This window comes from Erythrolamprus reginae, chromosome 8, assembly GCF_031021105.1.
Source record: "Erythrolamprus reginae isolate rEryReg1 chromosome 8, rEryReg1.hap1, whole genome shotgun sequence".
In the NCBI taxonomy this organism is placed as follows: domain Eukaryota; kingdom Metazoa; phylum Chordata; class Lepidosauria; order Squamata; family Dipsadidae; genus Erythrolamprus; species Erythrolamprus reginae.
This window is the reverse complement of record NC_091957.1, coordinates 52,988,770-53,009,520: the sequence shown is the minus strand read 5'-3', so window position 1 is coordinate 53,009,520 and position 20,751 is coordinate 52,988,770. Positions and strand designations below refer to the sequence as shown.

The following is a 20,751-nucleotide window of genomic DNA, read 5'->3' as shown; positions in this document are numbered from 1 at the left end:
CATTCTACCAACCAATAGAAAAGACGGGGGGGATGTAACCGAACCGGCAGAAAATGGTTTCTCCCATTAATCCCCCCCCGCGTTTTTCTTTCCTCCCAGCATTAGTCTCGCCCAGAACCGCTCGACTCAAGCGTCATCCTGAATGGTATCGCCCTGCCTTTCTTTTCCCCCCCACCCGCCTCCTAGTGGGCGCTAGCGGTACGTCCCCCGGCGTGAGTCGGCGGCTGCGCGTGTAGCACCGCCCCTTTCTGTTTTCTCAATTTTTCACTCTTCCTCCCCCCCTCCGCAAGGGCAGTGGTGCAGTCCGGCTTTGCCCAGCCGGCGCTACCACCACCGCCGCCGCGTCGTCAAGGGCCTCCTTTCTCGCCCACCCCCATTGTTGAGGCACAAGTGGAAGAGGCCGCCTCCGCTCGGAACCCCAGCCGCCGCCGCCGCCGCTGCCTCCGCGAGCCAACCTCCCCCCCTCTTTCCCCCGCTGGTGTATGAGGGATTCATAACCGCGAGCCGTCCCCCCCGCCATGTCCACGCCGGCCCGGAGGCGCCTCATGCGGGACTTCAAGAGGTAAAGACGCTCGGGAAGAAGAGCCGCCGAGCCGGAGGGAGGGGAGTCGAGGGTGGGGGGCGGCGAGGGCAAGCGCTATCGGAGGGAAAAGGTGAGGCGATCCAACATGGCGGCGGAGGATGGGAGCGCTACGCTACCGGCGTAGCGGCCGTGGAGATTAGGGCGAGTTACGCCGTTGGTGCAGGAGGAGCGAAATGCCCCCCCTTCCCCTCGCCCGTTCCTGCCTCCCATCTGTGTGCTTTATTTTAACCCTTTCCTTCCTTGCTTCCCCCCCACCCCAATTTCCCCCGCCCCAAACAGGCTACAGGAGGATCCCCCGGCCGGAGTGAGCGGAGCCCCCTCGGAGAACAACATCATGGTGTGGAATGCCGTCATCTTTGGGTGAGCCCCACCACCTCCATCCTCCTCTTCCTCCGCACCCACCCAGGAAGGTTGCAAGCCCTCCTCTCTACCCCTCCTTCTTTGCACCCTGCATTTCTGCTCTCCATCTTCAGGAGGAACGTTTCCTGGAAAATCCTTCCCCCCCTGCACACACACACCCAAACACACACACACAATCCCCCACCTTGGTTTTCCAAAACTGCAATGGGCTGGTTTTTTTTAAATAGAAATAAAAATTGGCAGGTTTGCCACCTAAAAAGGGCTGGGAATGGCTGACCCTGAGATGGATTGATGATCTATCATCTATCTATCTATCTATCTATCTATCTATCTATCTATCTATCTATCTATATCACTCTATGTATCTATCTATATCTCTCTCTATATCTCTCTATCTATGTATCTATATGTATCTATCAGTCATCTATCTATCAGTCATCTATCTATCTATCTATCATCTATCTATCATCTATCTATCTATCTATCTATATCTATCTATATGTATCTATCAGTCATCTATCTATCATCTATCTATCTATCTACAGTATCTATATCTCTCTATCTATGTATCTATCTATATCTCTATATCTCTCTATCTATGTATCTATATGTATCTATCAGTCATCTATCTATCTATCAGTCATCTATCTATCTATCTATCATCTATCTATCATCTATCTATCTATATATCTCTCTATCTATCGTATATGTATCTATCAGTCATCTATCTATCATCTATCTATCTATCTATCTATCTATCTATCTATCTATCTATCTATATCTCTCTCTATCTATCTATCTATATGTATCTATCAGTCATCTATCTATCATTCATCTATCTGTCTATCTATCTATCTATCTATCATCTATCTATCTATCTATCTATCTATCTATCTATCTATCTATCTCAGGGAATTTGTCGGTTTGGGAAATACCAGGGAATGATTGATTGATTGATTGATTGGAATTTATGCTGTCCCTCTCTGAGGACTCGGAGCGGCTCACAAATAATAAAACAATACATAACGTTTTGGGTCCAGTTAATTAAATATAAAATCTAAAACTAAAAACCATAAAAATCCAGTCGTTCCCATTCAATCAGTCCATTCGTCAACGAGGGGGCAAGAATCTAATGGCCCCAAGCCTGGAGACATAACGGAGTCTTGAGACTCTTGCCGAAGGTGAGTTGATTCCAGAGGGCTGGGGCCCCCACAGAAAAGGCTCTCCCCCTAGGTCCTGCCAAGTGACATTGTCTAGTCCAGTGTTTCCCAACCTTGGCAACTTGAAGATATCTGGACTTCAACTCCCAGAATTCCCCAGCCAGCATTTACTGGCTGGGGAATTCTGGGAGTTGAAGTCCAAATATCTTCAAGTTGCCAAGGTTGGGAAACACTGGTCTAGTCGACGGGGCCATGAGAAGGCCGACTCTGTGGGATCTAACCGGTCGCTGGGATTTATGCGGCAGGAGGTGGTCCCTTAAGTAATCTGGTCCGATGACATGTAGGGATTTATAGCTCATAACCAACACTTTGAATTGAGTCCGGAAACCAATTGGAAGCCAGTGCAGACCGCGGAGTGTTGGAGAGATATGGACATGTCTGGATAATACCATGACTGCTCATGCGGCTGCATTCTGGACAATTTGTAGTTTCCGGACATTCTTGAAAGGTAGCCCCATGTAATCCTCCCCCACTACACACACACATACACACATACCTACCTTGGTTTTCCAAAACTGCAAATGGGCTGTTTTTAAAATAAAAATATCGGCAGATTTGTCATCTAAAGGGCTGGGAATGGCTGGCCCTGGGATTAATTTTGCTCCCATCCCCCCTGCCCAGTTCTGCAGTGGAAGTGGAAGGGGGTTTAGCCTTGCAAAAGGCAACCCTGCCCTGTCCCAGGAAGGTAGATAGGCTGAAGGAGGCTGAACATCCCCCCCCCCCCCACTCAAAAAGAAATCTCTCTTCTTCCAGGGGAAATTTTATATTACAATAATTTTCAGGAAAGGTGGCGTTTGCATGCTTTTTTTTTTTTTAAGGGGTGCTTGGTGCTCTGGGCTGGGTTGCTTCCTTGCAGATGTTTTGTGACCAAGCTAGGCAATGTCATTGGTGCTTAGAAAGGAGAGGTGTGTGCAGAGAGAGGGAGAAAAAGGACCACGGGGGAGGGGGCTTGGTGGACTCTGAGCTGGGTTGTTTTCTTGCAGACATTTCATGATCCAAACTAGGTAACATCCTTGGTGCTACTCATCAGTTACCTAGTTGAATGAACCGTCTGTGAGAAAATAACCGAGCTCAGAGAGCATCAGTAGTAGTAGCAGTAATTTAGATTTCTTTACATATTGTTGTATTTATATTGTTTGTGCCTGAGTCGCCTCGAGAAGGGCGGCATAGAAACATAGAAGATCGACGGCAGAAAAAGACCTCATGGTCCATCTAGTCTGCCCTTATACTATTTCCTGTATTTTATCTTAGGATAGATGTGTGTTTATCCCAGGCATGTTTAAATTCAGTGACTGTGGATTTACCAACCACGTCTGCTGGACGTTTGTTCCAAGCCTCTACTGCTCTTTCAGTGAAATAATATTTTCTCACGTTGCTTCTGATCTTTTCCCCAACTAACCTCAGATTGTGCCCCCTTGGTCTTGTGTGTATTAAAAACACTTCTGTCCGGAACCTTATTTAACCCTTTAATATATTTCAATGTTTCGATCGTGTCCCCCCTTTCCCTTCTGTCCTCCAGACTATACAGATTGAGTTCATGAAGTCTTTCCTGATAAGTTTTATGCTTAAGACCTTCCACCATTCTTGTAGCCCGTCTTTGGACGCGTTCAATTTTATCCATATCTTTTTGTAGGTGAGGTCTCCAGAATTGAACACAGTATTATTCCAAATGTGGTCTCACCAGTGCTCTATACAGCGGGATCACAATCTCCCTCTCTCATAGAAACCTAATAAATAAATAATAAATCAAGGATCCCATGGTGCTTCTCCAGTTCTCTGCACACCCCTCTCTTTTCTAGCACTGATGATGTTGCCCAGTTGGGTAATGAATCCCCTGCAGGGAGACAAGCAAGCTCAGAGAGCACCCAGGGACCCTTCATTTCATTTTATTAGATTTGTATGCCGCCCCTCTCCGAAGACTCGGGGCGGCTCACAACAACGATAAAAACAATATTATAATGGCACAAATCTGATATTAAAAATAACTAAAAACCCTATCATAATTAAAAACCAAACAGCACATACATACCAAACATAAATTATAAGGAGCCTGGGGGAAAGGTGTCTCAAATCCCCCATGCCTGGCGGTATAGGTGAGTCTTAAGTAGTTTACGGAAGACAAGGAGGGTGGGAGCAGTTCTAATCTCCGGGGGGGAGTTGATTCCAGAGGGCCGGGGCCACCACAGAGAAGGCTCTTCCCCTGGGGCCCGCCAGACAACATTGCTTAGTCGACGGGACCCGGAGAAGGCCAACTCTGTGGGACCTTATCGGCCACTGGGATTCGTGCGGTAGCAGGCCGTTCCGGAGGTACTCTGGTCCAATGCCATGTAGGGCTTTAAAGGTCGTAACCAACATTTTGAATTGTGACCGGAAATTGATCAGCAGCCAATATTCCCCTTCATTGGCTTTTTTAAGCTAAAGGACCACTCCCCTCAACATAAGTGCAGCTGTTCTGCAGAAACTTAAATTTCTTAGGAAAAGGATAAGGTTGTTCCCTCTCTCCCCCACCACCTTTCAAGAGGGAAGCCAGGCAGCCATTTGTGAGGGTTGCTGCAGGATTCTACAATCACCCATCTCTCCCCTGGGTTAGCAGGAGAAATCGAGCTGTCTGTTATTCTGCCTGGTGGGTGAGAGCACTAAAGAGAAAAAAAACTCCCAACATATTTGGAGGATTTATCTATTTATTTATCTAGCTATCTATTTATTTATTTTGTCCAATACACAATGAGGGTTTTAGTGGGTATATATCTATATACACATAGTAAAATACATGATGAAGGTTATAGAGGAGATACTCGTAGTAAAATATATCTTAAGAAAGAAGAGAAGGTATAGTAATAGAACATATCAATGAAAGAATAGAAGAAGAGATATAGGAATAGAAGAAAGGTATAGGAGATATAGGAGAGCAATAGGACAGGGGACGGAAGGCACTCTAGTGCACTTGTACTTGTTAGATTCCTTTTCACAGAGATCCCCTTGATGGTGGGATCTCTTGTTTTGCTGTTCTAGCCAGTATGCCCTGGCTGATCGGGATAGCAGGGCTGCAATTCATTGCCACGTTGGGGAAGGTTAAGAACATAAGGTGATTATGATCCTCAAAAGCATGGATAAGCATGTTGGTGCTCTCTCCTCTTGCTATTAAGTTGGCCAGAGCTGATAGTTTCTGAGAATCTAGGACATCCAGGAGAACTCAGTTTTCCTTCCCTACATTAAGATAATAATCATTTTAATTACTGTCCTTATTGGTTTATTGTTCTTATCAGTTATCAGACATTTTAACTCTGCGCTTTCATCAATGGGAATATTGTTCTTGTTGTCCACATTTTACATCTCTGTGATAATAGTCTAGTCATTCCTCTGGGTGCTGTTGTTTTTTTCATCCCCCCCTCCCTACAGACGAATTGTATTTCTCTTCATTCAAAATCAGGTTGTTTGATAGACACCCACTTTGGATGCATAATGTCTTGCTCACTTCCAGGAGAGAGATTTGCAAAGGCAGAAATAATTGCAATTGATGATAACATAATAGGACACATCCAGATAGGGAAGGCAGTTGCTTTCTTTTAGAAATACAGTAATAGTATATTCCGGTAAGGTAGAATGGCAGGGTGTGTTCAGACACTGCCATTAGTGGTGGCCGTAGTTATTTTAATTAAGAAATAATAATCATTATTATTGTTATTCTGACAACCAGTTCCTTGGCTTCTTGAAAGAACCTCGGGCCACTGGAATGGATGAAGACTGGCTTGGAAAGCTTTCCTATATGTATAAATATTTTGTAAAATAGGCCAGGAAAAAGAAAAAGCAAATCCATGGATAGCCATGGCATCTCTTTTTAAAAAAAAAATATTTCTATTAAATTTTATTACAACAAACAAAAAAATACTTAAAGAAAAAGTGCCCAACACCAATAAAACCCCACCACCATTTAGGGGGTTAAATTATTTGCAATAAGTTTCAATTTCTTCCTTAGCTCCGATTTACATTTCTTTACATACAAAAAGTGATTGGAATTTATTTTTCACATTGTCGTCATAAATTCTACTTAAGACACAATTTTTCACCTTATTCCATCGTGCCATCAGCTTCTCCAATTTATTTTCATCAAAGTTATTTAATCTTATTTCCATAATTTCGAAGTGGATGTGGTCCACCATGTACCAGTACCAATTCTGGATTGTCCATCTATTGCTATCCTTCCACCCTAATACCACTACTGCTTGAGCGCTTTCCAAAGCTGCTGTTTTGATTTCTTTAAATTCTCGTAATTCCCCATATTTAACTAGTATTGCTAATTCTTTCGTGATTATCCAATTAATGTTTAGCATATTGTTAATTTCATTCTGTACTTCCTTTCAAAATTTTTGAACTTCAACGCATTCCCAGAGCATATGCATAAAAACTCCTTTTATTTGGCAACCATGCCAGCAATTTCCTTTTCCTTTCTGGAAGTGTGCTAGTTTTACTGGCGTGAAGTACCATTTATGTAAAATTTTCCTTCTCATCTCTCTAATTCTTGTGTTCTTTAACTTATATATATCTTCTACTACTTCTTCCATCTTGCTTTCATTAATCCGTAATTCATTTTGCCAGTATCTTGTTAGGCCGATAGCCATGGCATCTCAGTAGCTTTGGTGCACTCAGAAAGAAATTCCTCCAAATTTTCATTTGATTGCTTATCTATTATTATTATTATTATTATTATTATTATTATTATTATTATTATTATTATTATTTGGATTTGTATGCCGCCCCTCTCCACAGACTCGGGACGGCTAACAACAGAATAAAAACAGCATGTAAATCCAATACAAAACAGCTAAAAAACCCTTAATTCTAAAACCAAACATACATACAAACATACCATGCATAAATTGTAAAGGCCTAGGGGGAAAGAATATCTCAATTCCCCCATGCCTGACGGCAGAGGTGGGTTTTAAGGAGCTTACGAAAGGCAAGGAGGGTGGGGGCAATTCTAATCTCTGGGGGGAGTTGGTTCCAGAGGGCCGGGGCCTCCACAGAGAAGGCTCTTCCCTTGGGCCCCGCCAAACGACATTGTTTTGTTGACGGGACCCGGAGAAGGCCCACTCTGTGGGACCTAACCGGTCGCTGGGATTCGTGCGGCAGAAGGCGGTCTCGTAGATACCCTAGTCCGGTGCCATGAAGGGCTTTATAGGTGATGACCAACACTTTGAATTGTGACCGGAAATTGATCGGCAACCAATGCAGACTGCGGAGTGTTTGTGTTACATGGGCATTTCTGGGAGAGCCCATGATTGCTCTCGCAGCTGCATTCTGCACGATCTGAAGTTTCCGAACACTTTTCAAAGGTAGCCCCATGTAGAGAGCGTTACATCCAAGATTAGATAAGCAATTCCTGCCTCAAATCTCCAGCATGGATTCCTTTTCTCTCCTGCCCCAAATGGTCTCATGAGCGTATTTCCTTGTGTGGGTTTATCACACCTGCTCCAAAATTTTCCAAGCAGGGGATTGCACAGCAAATTTGCAAGGGATGACAAGAAAGTCTTCTCTGCTTGGCTGGTGGAACTCTGTCCAGCTTCATGGTTGTGATCCTCTCCCTAACTGGAATTCCAAGTGGAAATCTTAATGAATAAATGGATTTTAATTCACCCTTTTACAGTAATTGTTATCCTGCCAGGCGCCACCTGTTTTGATAGCATTGATTATATAGTGTGAGTGACATTTCCTTTTTTGAATTGTCTCGGGGTCGAAGCCGGTTCATTTTCCTCCTTTGCAGTGCTGTGTTGACTTAAGAAAGCTGTGTCTGAAAGGCCAATTTTTCTTCTTTTCTCCTGTTGTTGGACTTCTAGATACAGGATGCGTGCCAAAAGTAATGCAATTATTATCATTGAATACTTTTTTGTTCTGTACCAAGTTGAATGTGCACCACGCCATGTGAAATTGATTGTCAATCAGTATTGCTTCCTAAGTGGACAGTTTGATATCACAGATGTTTGATTTACTTGGAGTTATATTGTGTCGTTTAAGTGTTCCCTTTATTTTTTTTGAGCAGTGTATACTGTAAGGCAGGGGTCCCCAAACTTTTTACACAGGGGGCCAGTTCATTGTCCCTCGAACTGTTGTAGGGCCGGACTATAAAAAAAAACTATGAACAAATCCCTATGCACACTGCACATACCTTATTTTAAAGTAAAAAACAAAATGGGAACATACTATTTAGAGGGGAGGGGACTATTTAGAGGGGAGGGGAAGAAATCTGAAATTCATATATGTTTATGTTTTGTTTTTAATTTTCTTTTGTTAACATCTGATTGGCTATAAGGTTTTCTTGGTTTATAGAAAAATGTATAAAGAAAGAAGGAAGCACTTTGGCATAATGATTAATAAGTTAGAAATATAATTGGTGTTGTACTTTTTGAAGGAACATTAAGGAGGGAATTTAATTAAAAGAAAGGTATGTACCTGTGCTCCTGTCACTCACCCGTGGGCCAGATAAATGGCCTCAGTGGGCTGCGTACGGCCCGTGGGCCGTAGTTTGGGGACCGCTGCTGTAAGGATACAAGCAACACGTTACAGTCATAAGTGGGAGGAGATGGGTAATAGGAATGGTGAGAAAACTAATAGTAATAGTAATGCAGCCTTAGTGAATAATTTGACAGTGGTGAGGGAATTATTTATTTAGCAGACTGATGGCATTCAGGGAAAAACTGTTCTTGTGTCTAGTTGTCTTGGTGTGCAGTGCTCTATAGGGTTGTTTTGAGGGTAGGAGTTGAAACAATTTATGTCCAGGATGCGAAGGGTCAGTAAATATTTTCACCGCCCTCTTTTTGACTTGTGCAGTATACTGGTCCTCAGCGGAAGGCAGGTTGGCAGTAATTGTTTTTTCTGCAGTCCTGCTTATCCTATAGAGGTGAAGATGATAAACTCAATAATTCCTCTATAGACCTGTATCAGCAGCTCTTGGGCAGTTTGAGCTTCCTGAGTTGGCACAGAAAGAACATTCTTTGTCCTGCTTTTTTGATGACGTTGTTGATGTTAGGTGACCATTTTAGGTCTTGAGTTATGGTAGAACCTAGAAATTTGAAGGTATCTACTGTTGATACTGTGTTGTCTAGTATTGTAAGAGGTGGTTGAATGGGAGGGTTTCTTATAAAGTCTGCCACCACTTCTATGGTTCAGTTCCACATTGTTACAGTCGCACAACAAGGCTGCACCACCCATCTCTATGCAGTTTCATCGTTGTCTCGAATGAGACCAATCACTATTGTATCATCTGCAAACTTCAGTATAACAGATGGATCGCTTGAGATGCAGTCATTGGTATATAAAGAGAGAAATTGTGAGAGTACAAAGCCTGGGGTGGGGGGGAACTGTGCTAATTGTATAGGTATCTGATGTGATTTTGCTTAGCTTCGCCTGCATTAATATTACACTATATAGTAGAATTCAATATAGTTACTGCTCTGGGATAGAAGCTGTTGTTAAGGCTATTCGTCCTTGTTTTTATAATCCTGTACCGTCTGTCAGATGGTAATAGTTCAAAAAAGGGGACACAATCTGAAGTGAGTTGGGGGAAAGATCAAAAGCAACATGAGAAAATATTATTTTACTGAAAGAGTAGTAGATCCTTGGAACAAACTTCCAGCAGACGTGGTAGATAAATCCACAGTAACTGAATTTAAACATGCCTGGGATAAACATAGATCCATCCTAAGATAAAATACAGAAAATAGTGTAAGGGCAGACTAGATGGACCATGAGGTCTTTTTCTGCCGTCAGACTTCTATGTTTCTAAAAAGGAAGGGGGCAGGAAGAGTTGGATCTTTAAGGATGTTTTGAACTTTCTTTAAGGCAGTGGGAGCTATAAAGGTTTTCCAAAGAGGGGAGAGGGCAACCAGTGATTCTAAGACCTGATGCCATGGAAGCCCCCTTGCCTGGGGCTTCATTTCCAGCATCAAGATCAGGGGTGACTGGGGTGAGAACAGCCAAAAAAAATATAAAATTGAAAATAAATAAGGGGGCCCCATAGTGGTTGCACCTCAATGATGTGGCTTAGGTTTGATTCTTCCCCGGAAGCCTTCGAATTTAGTTCAGTTTGAATCCTGTCTTTGGGAATGGATGGGACCCAAAATGTCATTTAAAAAAAAAAAAGCTGACTATCAAAAGCAACATGAGAAAATATTATTTCACTGAAAGAGTAGTAGATACTTGGAACAAACTTCCAGCAGACGTGGTAGATAAATCCACAGTCACTGAATTGAAACCTGCCTGGGATAAACATATATCCATCCTAAGATAAAATACAGAAAATAGTATAAGGGCAGACTAGATGGACCATGAGGTCTTTTTCTGCCGTCAGTCTTCTATGTTTCTATGTTTCTATTACCTGCGAGATCTTGACCATCGTTTTCTTTTTCAGGCCAGAGGGAACCCCATTTGAGGATGGTAAGTCTTTTCTTGAAACAATCTTATAAGACTGTAATGTAATGGTTGTGATACGATCTCACATTGCAACACCCATGTTGATCAGTCCTAGAATTCCACATTGGAATTTTCGGGGGCAGGAAAGCGTTCCTGTGTTTACTAGATATGGAGATACCTAAATTAGAGTGTTCTCTGTCTCTCTCTCTCTCTGTCTCTCTGTCTCTCTCAAACGTTTTGCCTTTTCCCTCGGGTTGATTGCAAAGCGTGCGAAATACCTGTTTGCTCTTCCCTTTTGAAGTGTGCTTTTAAAATTATTCTGATAAGATCCTTTCTCCTTTGGTCCGAACTTAAAAGTCCTTCCTGCCCTTGGCCCTGCCTATCCTTCCATCCCTTCCCAAGACTTGGCTGCTGAGGTGGCTTTGGTTCCTTTGTTAGCAGCGTGACAATGGTTCAAAAGCCACCTGCATCCTTTTTGATTATTTCATTTATTTGTATTCCCCCATTATTATTATTATTATGGTTTCAAGTAAGTCAAGGTGATGAATTTATCCAACACACGTTCCTCCTGTTTTACTCACCACAACCCTGTGAGGTAGGCTAGGAGAGAGAGTCACCCAGTTGGCTTTTGTGGCTAAGGCAGGACTCGAACTCATGGTCTCTTGGTGATTGGCCCAAAGTGATACAGCAAGTTTTCACGGCTGAGGCGGGACGTGAACTCACTGCCTCCTGGTTTCTAGCGTGGTTACCTTAACTGCTTGTTCTGTCAGGCTCTCTGATAGAATCCTCCCGAAAAGTCAGATACAAATTTCAGACACACACACACACACGTTTGAAAATTCGAAACAATGTTCTTTATAATGAAAATTCACAGTCCTTCTTCTTTAACAAAGTGAAACACACTTTGCTCTGGTTTAGTTTCAAAGCGGGGGAAAATCAGCACACAAAAAGTCAAAGTCAGTAAAGCAGGCCCGAAACACAACGATCAGATAATCCTCCACAATGGCCAAACCCACAGGCTGCTCTTTATAGCAGCCTCACTAATGACCACAGCCCCACCCAACCACAGGTGGCCTCATTTTCTTTGATAATAATCTCTCGGTTGTTGTTGCCTATGCATCGCTCTCCGCATGCGTGGCTGTATCATTAACTCTTGTTCTGAATCCAAGGAGGAGCTAGATCATTGATCTCCTTCTGAGCTGTCTGCCCCACTCTCCTCCTCCCTGTCACTCATGTCTTCTTGGTCAGAGGAGCCTTCATCATCAGATTCCATCCGGGAGGCAAAACAGGCCTGCAGCATGTGGATGTCTCCCCCACATCCACAGTCCTTGGGGCAGGAGCTGGGCCAGAGCTAACCACAACACTGCTAGACCAAACTAGGCTGTTTGCTGAAAATGATTCTACTGCCGTTGTTGCTTATGCTTACGGTGGCTTTTTATAATTTACTTGAAGGTATTGATAATTGTGTTGTTTAATTTCATGGTACTCTTTTTTCTCAGATCCTTTGAAAAACCACCTTTACTGCACCATCTTCAACCTTGCTTGCACCCATGCACACGTTTTTAAAAAGCCTGCTTGTTTTGCCTTTTGGCCTTATGCCTACCTCCTTTGCTACCTTCTGAATTCAGTTATAAAAGCAGCAGTTTGTTTTCTTCTTTGCGTAAAAAGGTGATGCAACGATTTCACAGCCAGTTTCACATCCTGCCTTTCTATCTGTTCTGGTTTCAGATTCTTTTTCTTGCAAGGGAATCGTTAGAGGGTTTTTTAAAACAGATTAGCAGAGTTGGAAGCAGAGACCCTACACCTGTGATGGTGCACCTATGGCATGAGTGCCTCAGATGGCCATATCCGAGGGTACACGAGGCATTGCCCTAGGTCAGGGGTGGGCAAAATTGGCTCTTCTATGGCTTGTGGACTTCAACCCCCAGAATTCCTGAGCCAGTTATGCTAGCTCAGGAATTCTGGGAGTTGAAGTCCACATGTCACAGAAGAGCCAACTTTGCCTACCCCTGCCCTAGGTCAGATTCATTGCACATGTATGCGCTGGCCAGCTGATTTTCAGCCTTTCAGAGGGCAGGGAGAGATCATGTTCACCTTCTCCAGGCTTCAGGAAAAGCTGGAGCCTGTGGATGGCAAAAAATAGGCCCAACAGGCCTACCAGAAGTTTGGAAATAAAATTCCTGTTGTGCTGTTGGGTCTGTTTTTCGCCATCCACAGGCTCCAGAGGCTATTTCTGACAAATAAAACTATGATTTATTATGGACCGATAAGAAAGGCAGGGACAATTGAAACCCAGCTGTGAATATGATGTCATTAAACTCCAACCCCACACTCCCCTTTCTCAATTACAGGAACATTCAAGCTTACCATAGAATTCACAGAAGAATATCCAAACAAGCCACCTACTGTCAGATTTGTGTCTAAGATGTTTCATCCGAATGGTACGTAGCTTTCTTTAACAGACAACGGTTTATACCAAAGAGCTAGGACAGTGGAAGAAATGGAGCCCGTATTTACAGTTTGAGAGAAGCTGGCTTATAAAATCGTAGCATTCCTGCATCTATGCTTGCTGGAGAATTCTGAGAGTTGAAGTCCACAAGTCTTAAAGTTGCCAATTTTGAAGAATTCTGTTCTAGACATTCATCTGTCAGATTAAGTAGATAAGAGATTCTGGTTAAACAACACACAATACAGAAGAGTGTATTGTTTCTTTAGGGAGCACATGGGGTCAACAATTACTGACTTTGTTGGAAAATGTTGGTGAGGCCCTAAAATAATGCGCTTTCATAAAAAGGAAGTTGATTAAGGTGTTTCTATTGCTCACATTTGGTAGCCTGACCTCTTCACAAAACAGATTTATGGACAAAGAATCTAGGAAGGTCCAGAGTTCTCTCTAGATCTCAGTTGTCTGTTGCTATGGACTACAAAAGCATTGCCTCAAATCGTGGGCTTCCATCAGTTTAGTAGGGGTCAGCAACCCACAGCTCTGTGTGGCTCTTTCATCTCTCTGCTGTGGCTCCCTGTTGCTCAAAATAGGCGTCACAACTGCCAGTGTACAGCACCCACCGATGCACAATTTATCAAGCTTTTTACCCCCAATAGGCCAACTATGGATAAATCCAAGGAAAGAAAAGTTTAAGAAGAAAACAGAATCTTTAATTCAACTCTCTATGCTATTTTTGTTGCCGCTCAGTGTTCTGTCGAGCTCTCTGGTAGAATCTTCCCAAAAATGCACAGATACAATTTCAGACACACACACGTTTGAAAATTAAAAACAATGTTCTTTATACCGAAAATGCAAATAAACAGAGCACTCTTTTGGTATAGCAAAGAGCACTTGTCTCCAAACAAAGTGGTAATTTGTACAAGTCCCTTATCAGTTCTGTGATACTTAGCTTGCAGCTGTGAGGCAATTCACAGTCCTTCTTCTTTCACAAAGTGAAACACCCTTTGCTCTGGTTTAGTTTCAAAGCGGGGGAAATCAACACACAAAAGGTCAAACGCAGCAAAGCAGTCATGAAACACAACGATCAGATAATCCTCCACAATGGCCAAACCCACAGGCTGCTATTTGTAGCAGCCTCACTAATGACCACAGCCCCACCCAACCACAGGTGGCCTCATTTTCTTTGATAATAATCTCTCAGTTGTTGTTGCCTATGCATCGCTCTCCGCATGCGTGGCTGCATCATTAACTCTTGTTCTGAATCCAAGGAGGAGCTAGATAATTGATCTCCTTCTGAGCTGTCTGCACACTCTCCTCCCCCCTGTCACTCATGTCTTCATGGTCAGAGGAGCCTTCATCAGCAGATTTCACTGGGGGCAAAACAGGCCTGCAGCATGTGGATGTCTCCCCCACATCCACAGTCCTTGGGGCAGCAGCAGGGCCAGAGGTAACCACAACAGGGTGTTTGATACATTGCTGAAAATCAAAAGGATGACAGAATCCTATAATAAAGAGATATGTGGATATTTACAAAAGGTAGCTTGACGGTTATAATTATGTGTTAGATCTTTGAAAGGATATGTGGCACTTAATATTTGGTTGACATACAATGGATAATTTCATAACCACAAAGAATTGTGAGGTCATAAAATGTAAGAGCGACTGGATGGATTTTAACAGCTCGGCTCGGAGTCTGTGGTCAGAATCCAGTTCTCCTTGTGGGGTGGCTTCAGATGGACAGGGCAGGCGTAAATCACCTGATAATAACACAACAACCCTTCCCTTTGTTCAAATCCACACGTTCTCCTTTCAGTCTATGCAGATGGTAGTATATGTCTGGATATTCTTCAAAACCGTTGGAGCCCTACCTACGATGTGTCATCCATCTTAACATCCATACAGGTAATGTTAGTTTGCCGGTACTTTTCGAAGCTTTGTAGACTGATTATCGCTGGTGCCTTGCAATTCAGTTAATGGATGCAACCTTCCAGTATGATTTGGAATTGAAAGTACAGTGATACCTTGTCTTACAAACTTAATTGGTTCAAGGACGAGGTTGTTAAGGTGAAAAGTTTGTAAGACGAAACAATGTTTCCCATAGGAATCAATGGAAAAGCGATTAATGCGTGCAAGCCCAAAATTCACCCCTTTTGCCACCGAAGCGCCTGTTTTTTCACTGCTGGGATTCCCCTAAGGCGCCCCTCCATGGGAAACCCCACCTCCTGACTTCTGTGTTTTTGCGATGCTGCAGGGGAATCCCAGCAGGGGAATCCCAGCATCGCAAAAACAAGTGCTTCGCTGGCAACGGAAGTCCAGAGGTGGGGTTTCCCATGGAGGGGAGCCTCAGGGGAATCCCAGCAGCGCAAAAACGGGTGCTTCGATGGCAACGGGAGTCAGGAGGCGGGGCATCCCAGCAGCGGTGGTGGGTTTGTAAGGTGAAAATAGTTTGTAAGAAGAGGCAAAAAAAATCTTTAAAAAGATGTTGAGAATGTAGAACAGTGGTTCTCAACCTGGAGTTCGGGACCCCTTTGGGGGTCGAATGACCATGGGAAAAGACCAAGTGTATAAAACCATGCACGGGATAGAAAAGGGGGATAGAGAAAATATATTTTCTCTATCACACAATACAGTGATACCTTGTCTTAGAAACTTAATTGGTTCCGGGATGAGGTTCTTAAGGTGAAAGGTTTGTACGACGAAACAATGTTTCCCATAGGAATCAATGGAAAAGCGATTAATGCGTGCAAGCCCAAAATTCACCCCTTTTGCCTCGAAACCCCATCTCTGGACCTCTGTGTTTTTGCGATGCTGCAATTTCACTGAGGCTCCCCTCGCTGGGAAACCCCACCTCCAGACTTCCATTGCCAGCGAAGCGCCCATTTTTGCGCTGCTGGGATTCCCCTGCAGCATCACAAAAACACAGAGGACCGGAGGTGGGGCATCCCAGCAGCGGCAGTGGGTTTGTAAGGTGAAAATAGTTTGTAAGAAGAGGCAAAAAAATCTTAAACTCCGGGTTTGTATCTCGAAAAGTTTGTATGACGAGGCATTTGTAAGATGAGGTATCACTGTAATTGGCTGAGATAACTGGCTCCCATTGTGCTGGTTTCTAAGCCGATTGAATGAAAAACGACAGTCAAAAAGTCTTGTTTAGAGCAGTGTTTCCCAACCTTGGCAGTTTGAAGATATCTGGACTTCAACTCCCAGAATTCCCCAGCCATCATTCGCTGGCTGGGGAATTCTGGGAGTTGAAGTCCAAATATCTTCAAGTTGCCAAGGTTGGGAAACACTGGTTTAGAGGAAGCTAAAATTTGATAGGTTTTGAATCGATAGGCCTATGGGTGTACGACGATAGGTATTCAGTGCTTCAAGGAACTTAGTGCATGTTTTAACTCTCCGAAAAGGAGCTATTGCATTAAATGACCCAGAGGTGCTTTTTTCAAGAGGCAACTGGACTTTCAAGAGGCAACTGGACTTTGTTTTTTCTTTGAAGATGTTTTGCTTTTCACCCAAGGAGCTGCTTCAGCTCTGACTGGATGGTGGGGAACGGAAGGATTTATTTGCAATCAGCTGGTTATTTCCATCCTTTTTGAGGGTTGTTGAGGCCATACAATCAGCCAAAATTGCTTTCACAAATATTTCACTTAGCAGCCTAAATTTTGGGGGCCCCCTTTTATGGTCATAACTTGGAAGAACTGCCTGTACTATATTGCGATAAATAGTGCCCAGAAATCTCAGCTTTTAAAACATTTGTTTTATGGCAATCTGGCTGCGTTAAAGTGGTGGCATAGGTGCAAGATTTTAAAAAGGGGGTATTAAAAGTATCCTCCGAGCCGCTCCAAGTCTCCGGGGAGGGGCGGTATACAAATCTAAATAATAATAATAATAATAATAATAATAATAATAATAATAATAATAATAATAATAATAATACAGTGTTCCCTCGATTTTCGCGGGTTCGAACTTTGCGGAAAGTCTATACCACGTTTTTTCAAAAATATTAATTAAAAAATACTTTGCGGGGTTTTTCCCTATACCACGGTTTTTCCCACCCGAGGACGTCATATGTCATCGCCAAACTTTCGTCTGCCTTTAACAAATATTTTTTAAAATAAACTTTAATAAATAAACATGGTGAGTAATAATCTGAATGGTTGCTAAGGGAATGGAAAATTTCAATTTAGGGGTTTAAAGTGTTAAGGGAAGGCTTGTGATACTGTTCATAGCCAAAAATAGTGTATTTACTTCCGCATCTCTACTTCGCGGAAATTCGACTTTTGCGGGCGGTCTCGGAACGCATCCCCCGCGAAAAGCGAGGGAACACTGTAATCCTAAGTGTATTCTTAACGCACCTCCAGCACTCAAAAAGGTTTTGAATTTTAACCATGGCCGCGCTCGGTATTGCCGTGACACCCTGACCGGGGCTGACCCTCTTTTTTTTTTCCCCTTTTCCTTTTCCCCCCCTCCTCTTCCAAAAACAGTCCTTACTGGATGAGCCTAACCCGAACAGCCCGGCAAATAGCCAAGCGGCTCAGCTATACCAGGAGAATAAGCGGGAATACGAAAAGCGAGTTTCTGCCATAGTAGAACAGAGCTGGCGTGACTGTTGACCCTGGCTGATGCAAATGAACACTCTGATGAGGAAAATATATGTATGAAGTGTCTGAGTCCACCACCACCACCACCTCCTCCTCTTCCTCCTCTTCCTCCTCCTCCTTGCATCACTGCATTTACTCGGAAAGCAAAACTTAGCTGTCTGTGCCGTTGCCAACTTCCCTCGCTGGATCTCTCTTTTTTTCCCCCCTTCCCTCCTTCTTCGGACGTCAGAAAAAAAACCAACCCACCCCCCCTTCCCGCCCCACCCCGCCTTTCCCTTGAGGTCAAATGTACTGTACTTGGGTTACTTGTTAAAAGAATGGCTGAATTTCCACTTCCTGTGGGGTCGGGGTGGGGGTTGGGCTTTACCATCGCCAGTCTTAGGGGCAGTATTGTACGTTTTTTCCCCCCCTCCCCTTTAGTGTACACTTAAGCTTTTAATTGTAATTGTGTTATACACAGTGACGCTTACGTGTAGCTTGATTCGAAAGAGAGCGTGCAAAAGGAAAAAAAAAAAGGATGTTTATATACAATATACATTTTTAACTATGACTTGAGTTGCTGATCTGTCCAAAGCTGGTCATTTTACCGTTGGTTTCAACGTCACTACATTTGTGAGTATTTTATGGAAGAAGGGGGGGGACGGGAACTTATTTTTTTCCCCCTCCCCAGTGTGCTGCTTTTTTCATTTGACCTCCCAAGCTTCTCTTTTCAGCTGCGTGGGGTTTGCAAAACCAATTTCCAAGTTAAGTTAGGGGGGGGGGGGGGTGCCAGAGGGCCATCCCTGCTACTATGGACCCAGGTGCAAGGTGATTGATTGGTGTTGCGTGGGGATGTAAACACAATAACATTTTTAAAAGGTGCTCAAAATGGCTTAAGTCACACTTTGAGTAGAGTTGTGGGCGAATACAGGAGTTGAGAGTTGAGGGACAAACGGGTGCATAAGGGCAAACTTCAAATGCTTCGAAACAAAAAAAGACATCCCTATTTTTCCCCCTTCTACGATTTTTAATTTCTACCTCTTAACCAGGGGAGGCAGGAGAAGGAAATGAGATTGTTATACAGCTTTGCTTACTGTTTGGAATAAAAAGGAAGGGGGAAGGAAAAAAATGGCAAATGCTACTGTAGTATCTCTCTATTTTCTTCTTCCCTTCTTCCTTGCCTTCCCTCTGCCTGATTTACAGGGTTATTTCACATTTGGGGTTTTTTTGTATGTGTGCTTGCGTGTGTGTGAAACCGAGTTTGTACTTTAATCAGCAGTGTGGGGAAGAGACCAATCGGTGGGTTTTTGTCTGCTCTACCAGTGTCTTCTATGTATACATGAACTCTGGAGTACAACTTTGCACAAGTAACCCATGTAAGAAACTGTACATTTTTCAATTACTTGTAAATAAACGTGTAAACGAAATGCTTAATTGTTGAAGGGAGGCAACGTGCATCGCTCTGCGTTTTGACTACAAACAAGCTGATCTTGCAAATCGCGGGACCATTTAATAAGGCCGATACTTCTTGAGACCAAATATTTTCCTCTCTCGATTCTGGTTATAGATAAAAGGATACACACTGCACTTTCAGGAATGCTCACAGCCAATTACATAAATAAGGGTGGTTTATGGTTAATTTCTGGAGCATCCCACAAACCCATTCGCTGAGGTAAGGCAGGAGAAATAGTAAATGGTGCCACATTTAAGCACATTTTTGTGTGTGTGTTATGTCCCTTACTACAACAGGTAAAACAAGCTAGCATCTTTGCCTTTCATAGCAAACTGGAACACCCCTTAAAAATCTTGGTTCTTTGGGAAGGGGTTTTAGTGAAATGAAGTATCTTTACTACCTCCACAATGCCTTGTGTTTTCCAGCACTGCCTTTAATCACTGCAGATGCTTATAAGTTACAAAGGAAAGAACAGACATGCACACCAGTGGCAAGACCCAAGAGTTTAAACAGGTGAAATAATGTAGATAAGATTAATTTGCTTCACCCAACCTCTGCCAGGGGTTTGGCATGGATGTACTAGGTCAGGGGTAGGCAAAGTTGGCTCTTCTATGACTTGTGGACTTCAACTCCCAGAATTCCTGAGCCAGCCATGCTAGTTCAGGAATCCCGGGTATTGAGGTCCACATGACATAGAAGAGCCAACTTTGCCTATCCCTGTACTAGATCAGTGGTTCCCAAACTTTCAGTCCACGCCCCCCTTGGCGCTACAAACTCATTCTCAGTGCCGCCCCCCCCCCCCCCCCCCCGATAACTATCATTGTTTGCACAACCCACTAAGGCAGTGTTTCCCAACCATGGCAACTTGAAGATATTTGGACTTCAACTCCCAGAATTCCCCAGCCAGCGAATGCTGGCTGGGGAATTCTGGGAGTTGAAGTCCAAATATCTTCAAGTTGCCATGGTTGGGAAACACTGCACTAAGGAAGATAGTAACAGTAAAATTCAAAACTCTAGTAAAGCTAAATCATTTGCCGTATTACAGACACCTCCAGGAATATCACCCCTATTGCACACTTTAGAGTCATCGGCAAATAGGCAAACCTTCCCTTATGTCACTCGCAAACATATTAAAAAGAATAGGACCCAGAACAGACCCTTGTGGCACACCGCTTGTAACCTGTCTCTGCTTCGAATACTCGCCATTAATAACAACTCTCTGATGTCTACGCTTCAGCCAGCTGCAAATCCACTGAACTATCCAGGGATTAAGTCCAATCTTCACTAACTTATCTATCAGCTCTTTATGTGGAACCGTATCAAAGGCTTTGCTGAAGTCTAGATAGGCAATATCCACGGCACCACCTTCACACAACACCTTTGTGACATAGTCAAAGAAATCAATGAGTTTAGTCTGACATGATTTGCCTTCAGTAAAGCTATGCTGGTTTGGGTCCAATAAGGCAGTGTTTCCCAACCTTGGCAACTTGAAGATATCTGGACTTCAACGCCCAGAATTCCCCAGCCAGCATTCGTTGGCTGGGGAATTCTGGGAGTTGAAGTCCAAATAGTATCTTCAAGTTGCCAAGGTTGGGAAACACTGCACTAAGGAAGATAGTAACAGTAACATTCAAAACTCTAATAATTGCACATTTATTCAAAATCCAATTTAAAAATATTTTAGTTCAACAAAATTAACCTGATTTAGT

At 43.3% G+C, this 20,751-nt stretch overlaps 1 protein-coding gene across 1 annotated transcript; it reads left to right on the top strand.

Moving 5' to 3' along the window:
- The first annotated feature begins 25 nt into the window (after positions 1-25).
- On the top strand, positions 26-19,016 carry UBE2A (ubiquitin conjugating enzyme E2 A). Its single transcript, XM_070759910.1, has 6 exons — positions 26-562; positions 863-943; positions 10,568-10,593; positions 12,921-13,010; positions 14,829-14,917; positions 17,494-19,016. The coding sequence occupies exons 1-6, from the start codon at positions 519-521 to the stop codon at positions 17,620-17,622; spliced, it is 459 nt and encodes a 152-aa protein (XP_070616011.1). The 5' UTR covers positions 26-518; the 3' UTR covers positions 17,623-19,016.
- The last annotated feature ends 1,735 nt before the right edge of the window (positions 19,017-20,751 follow it).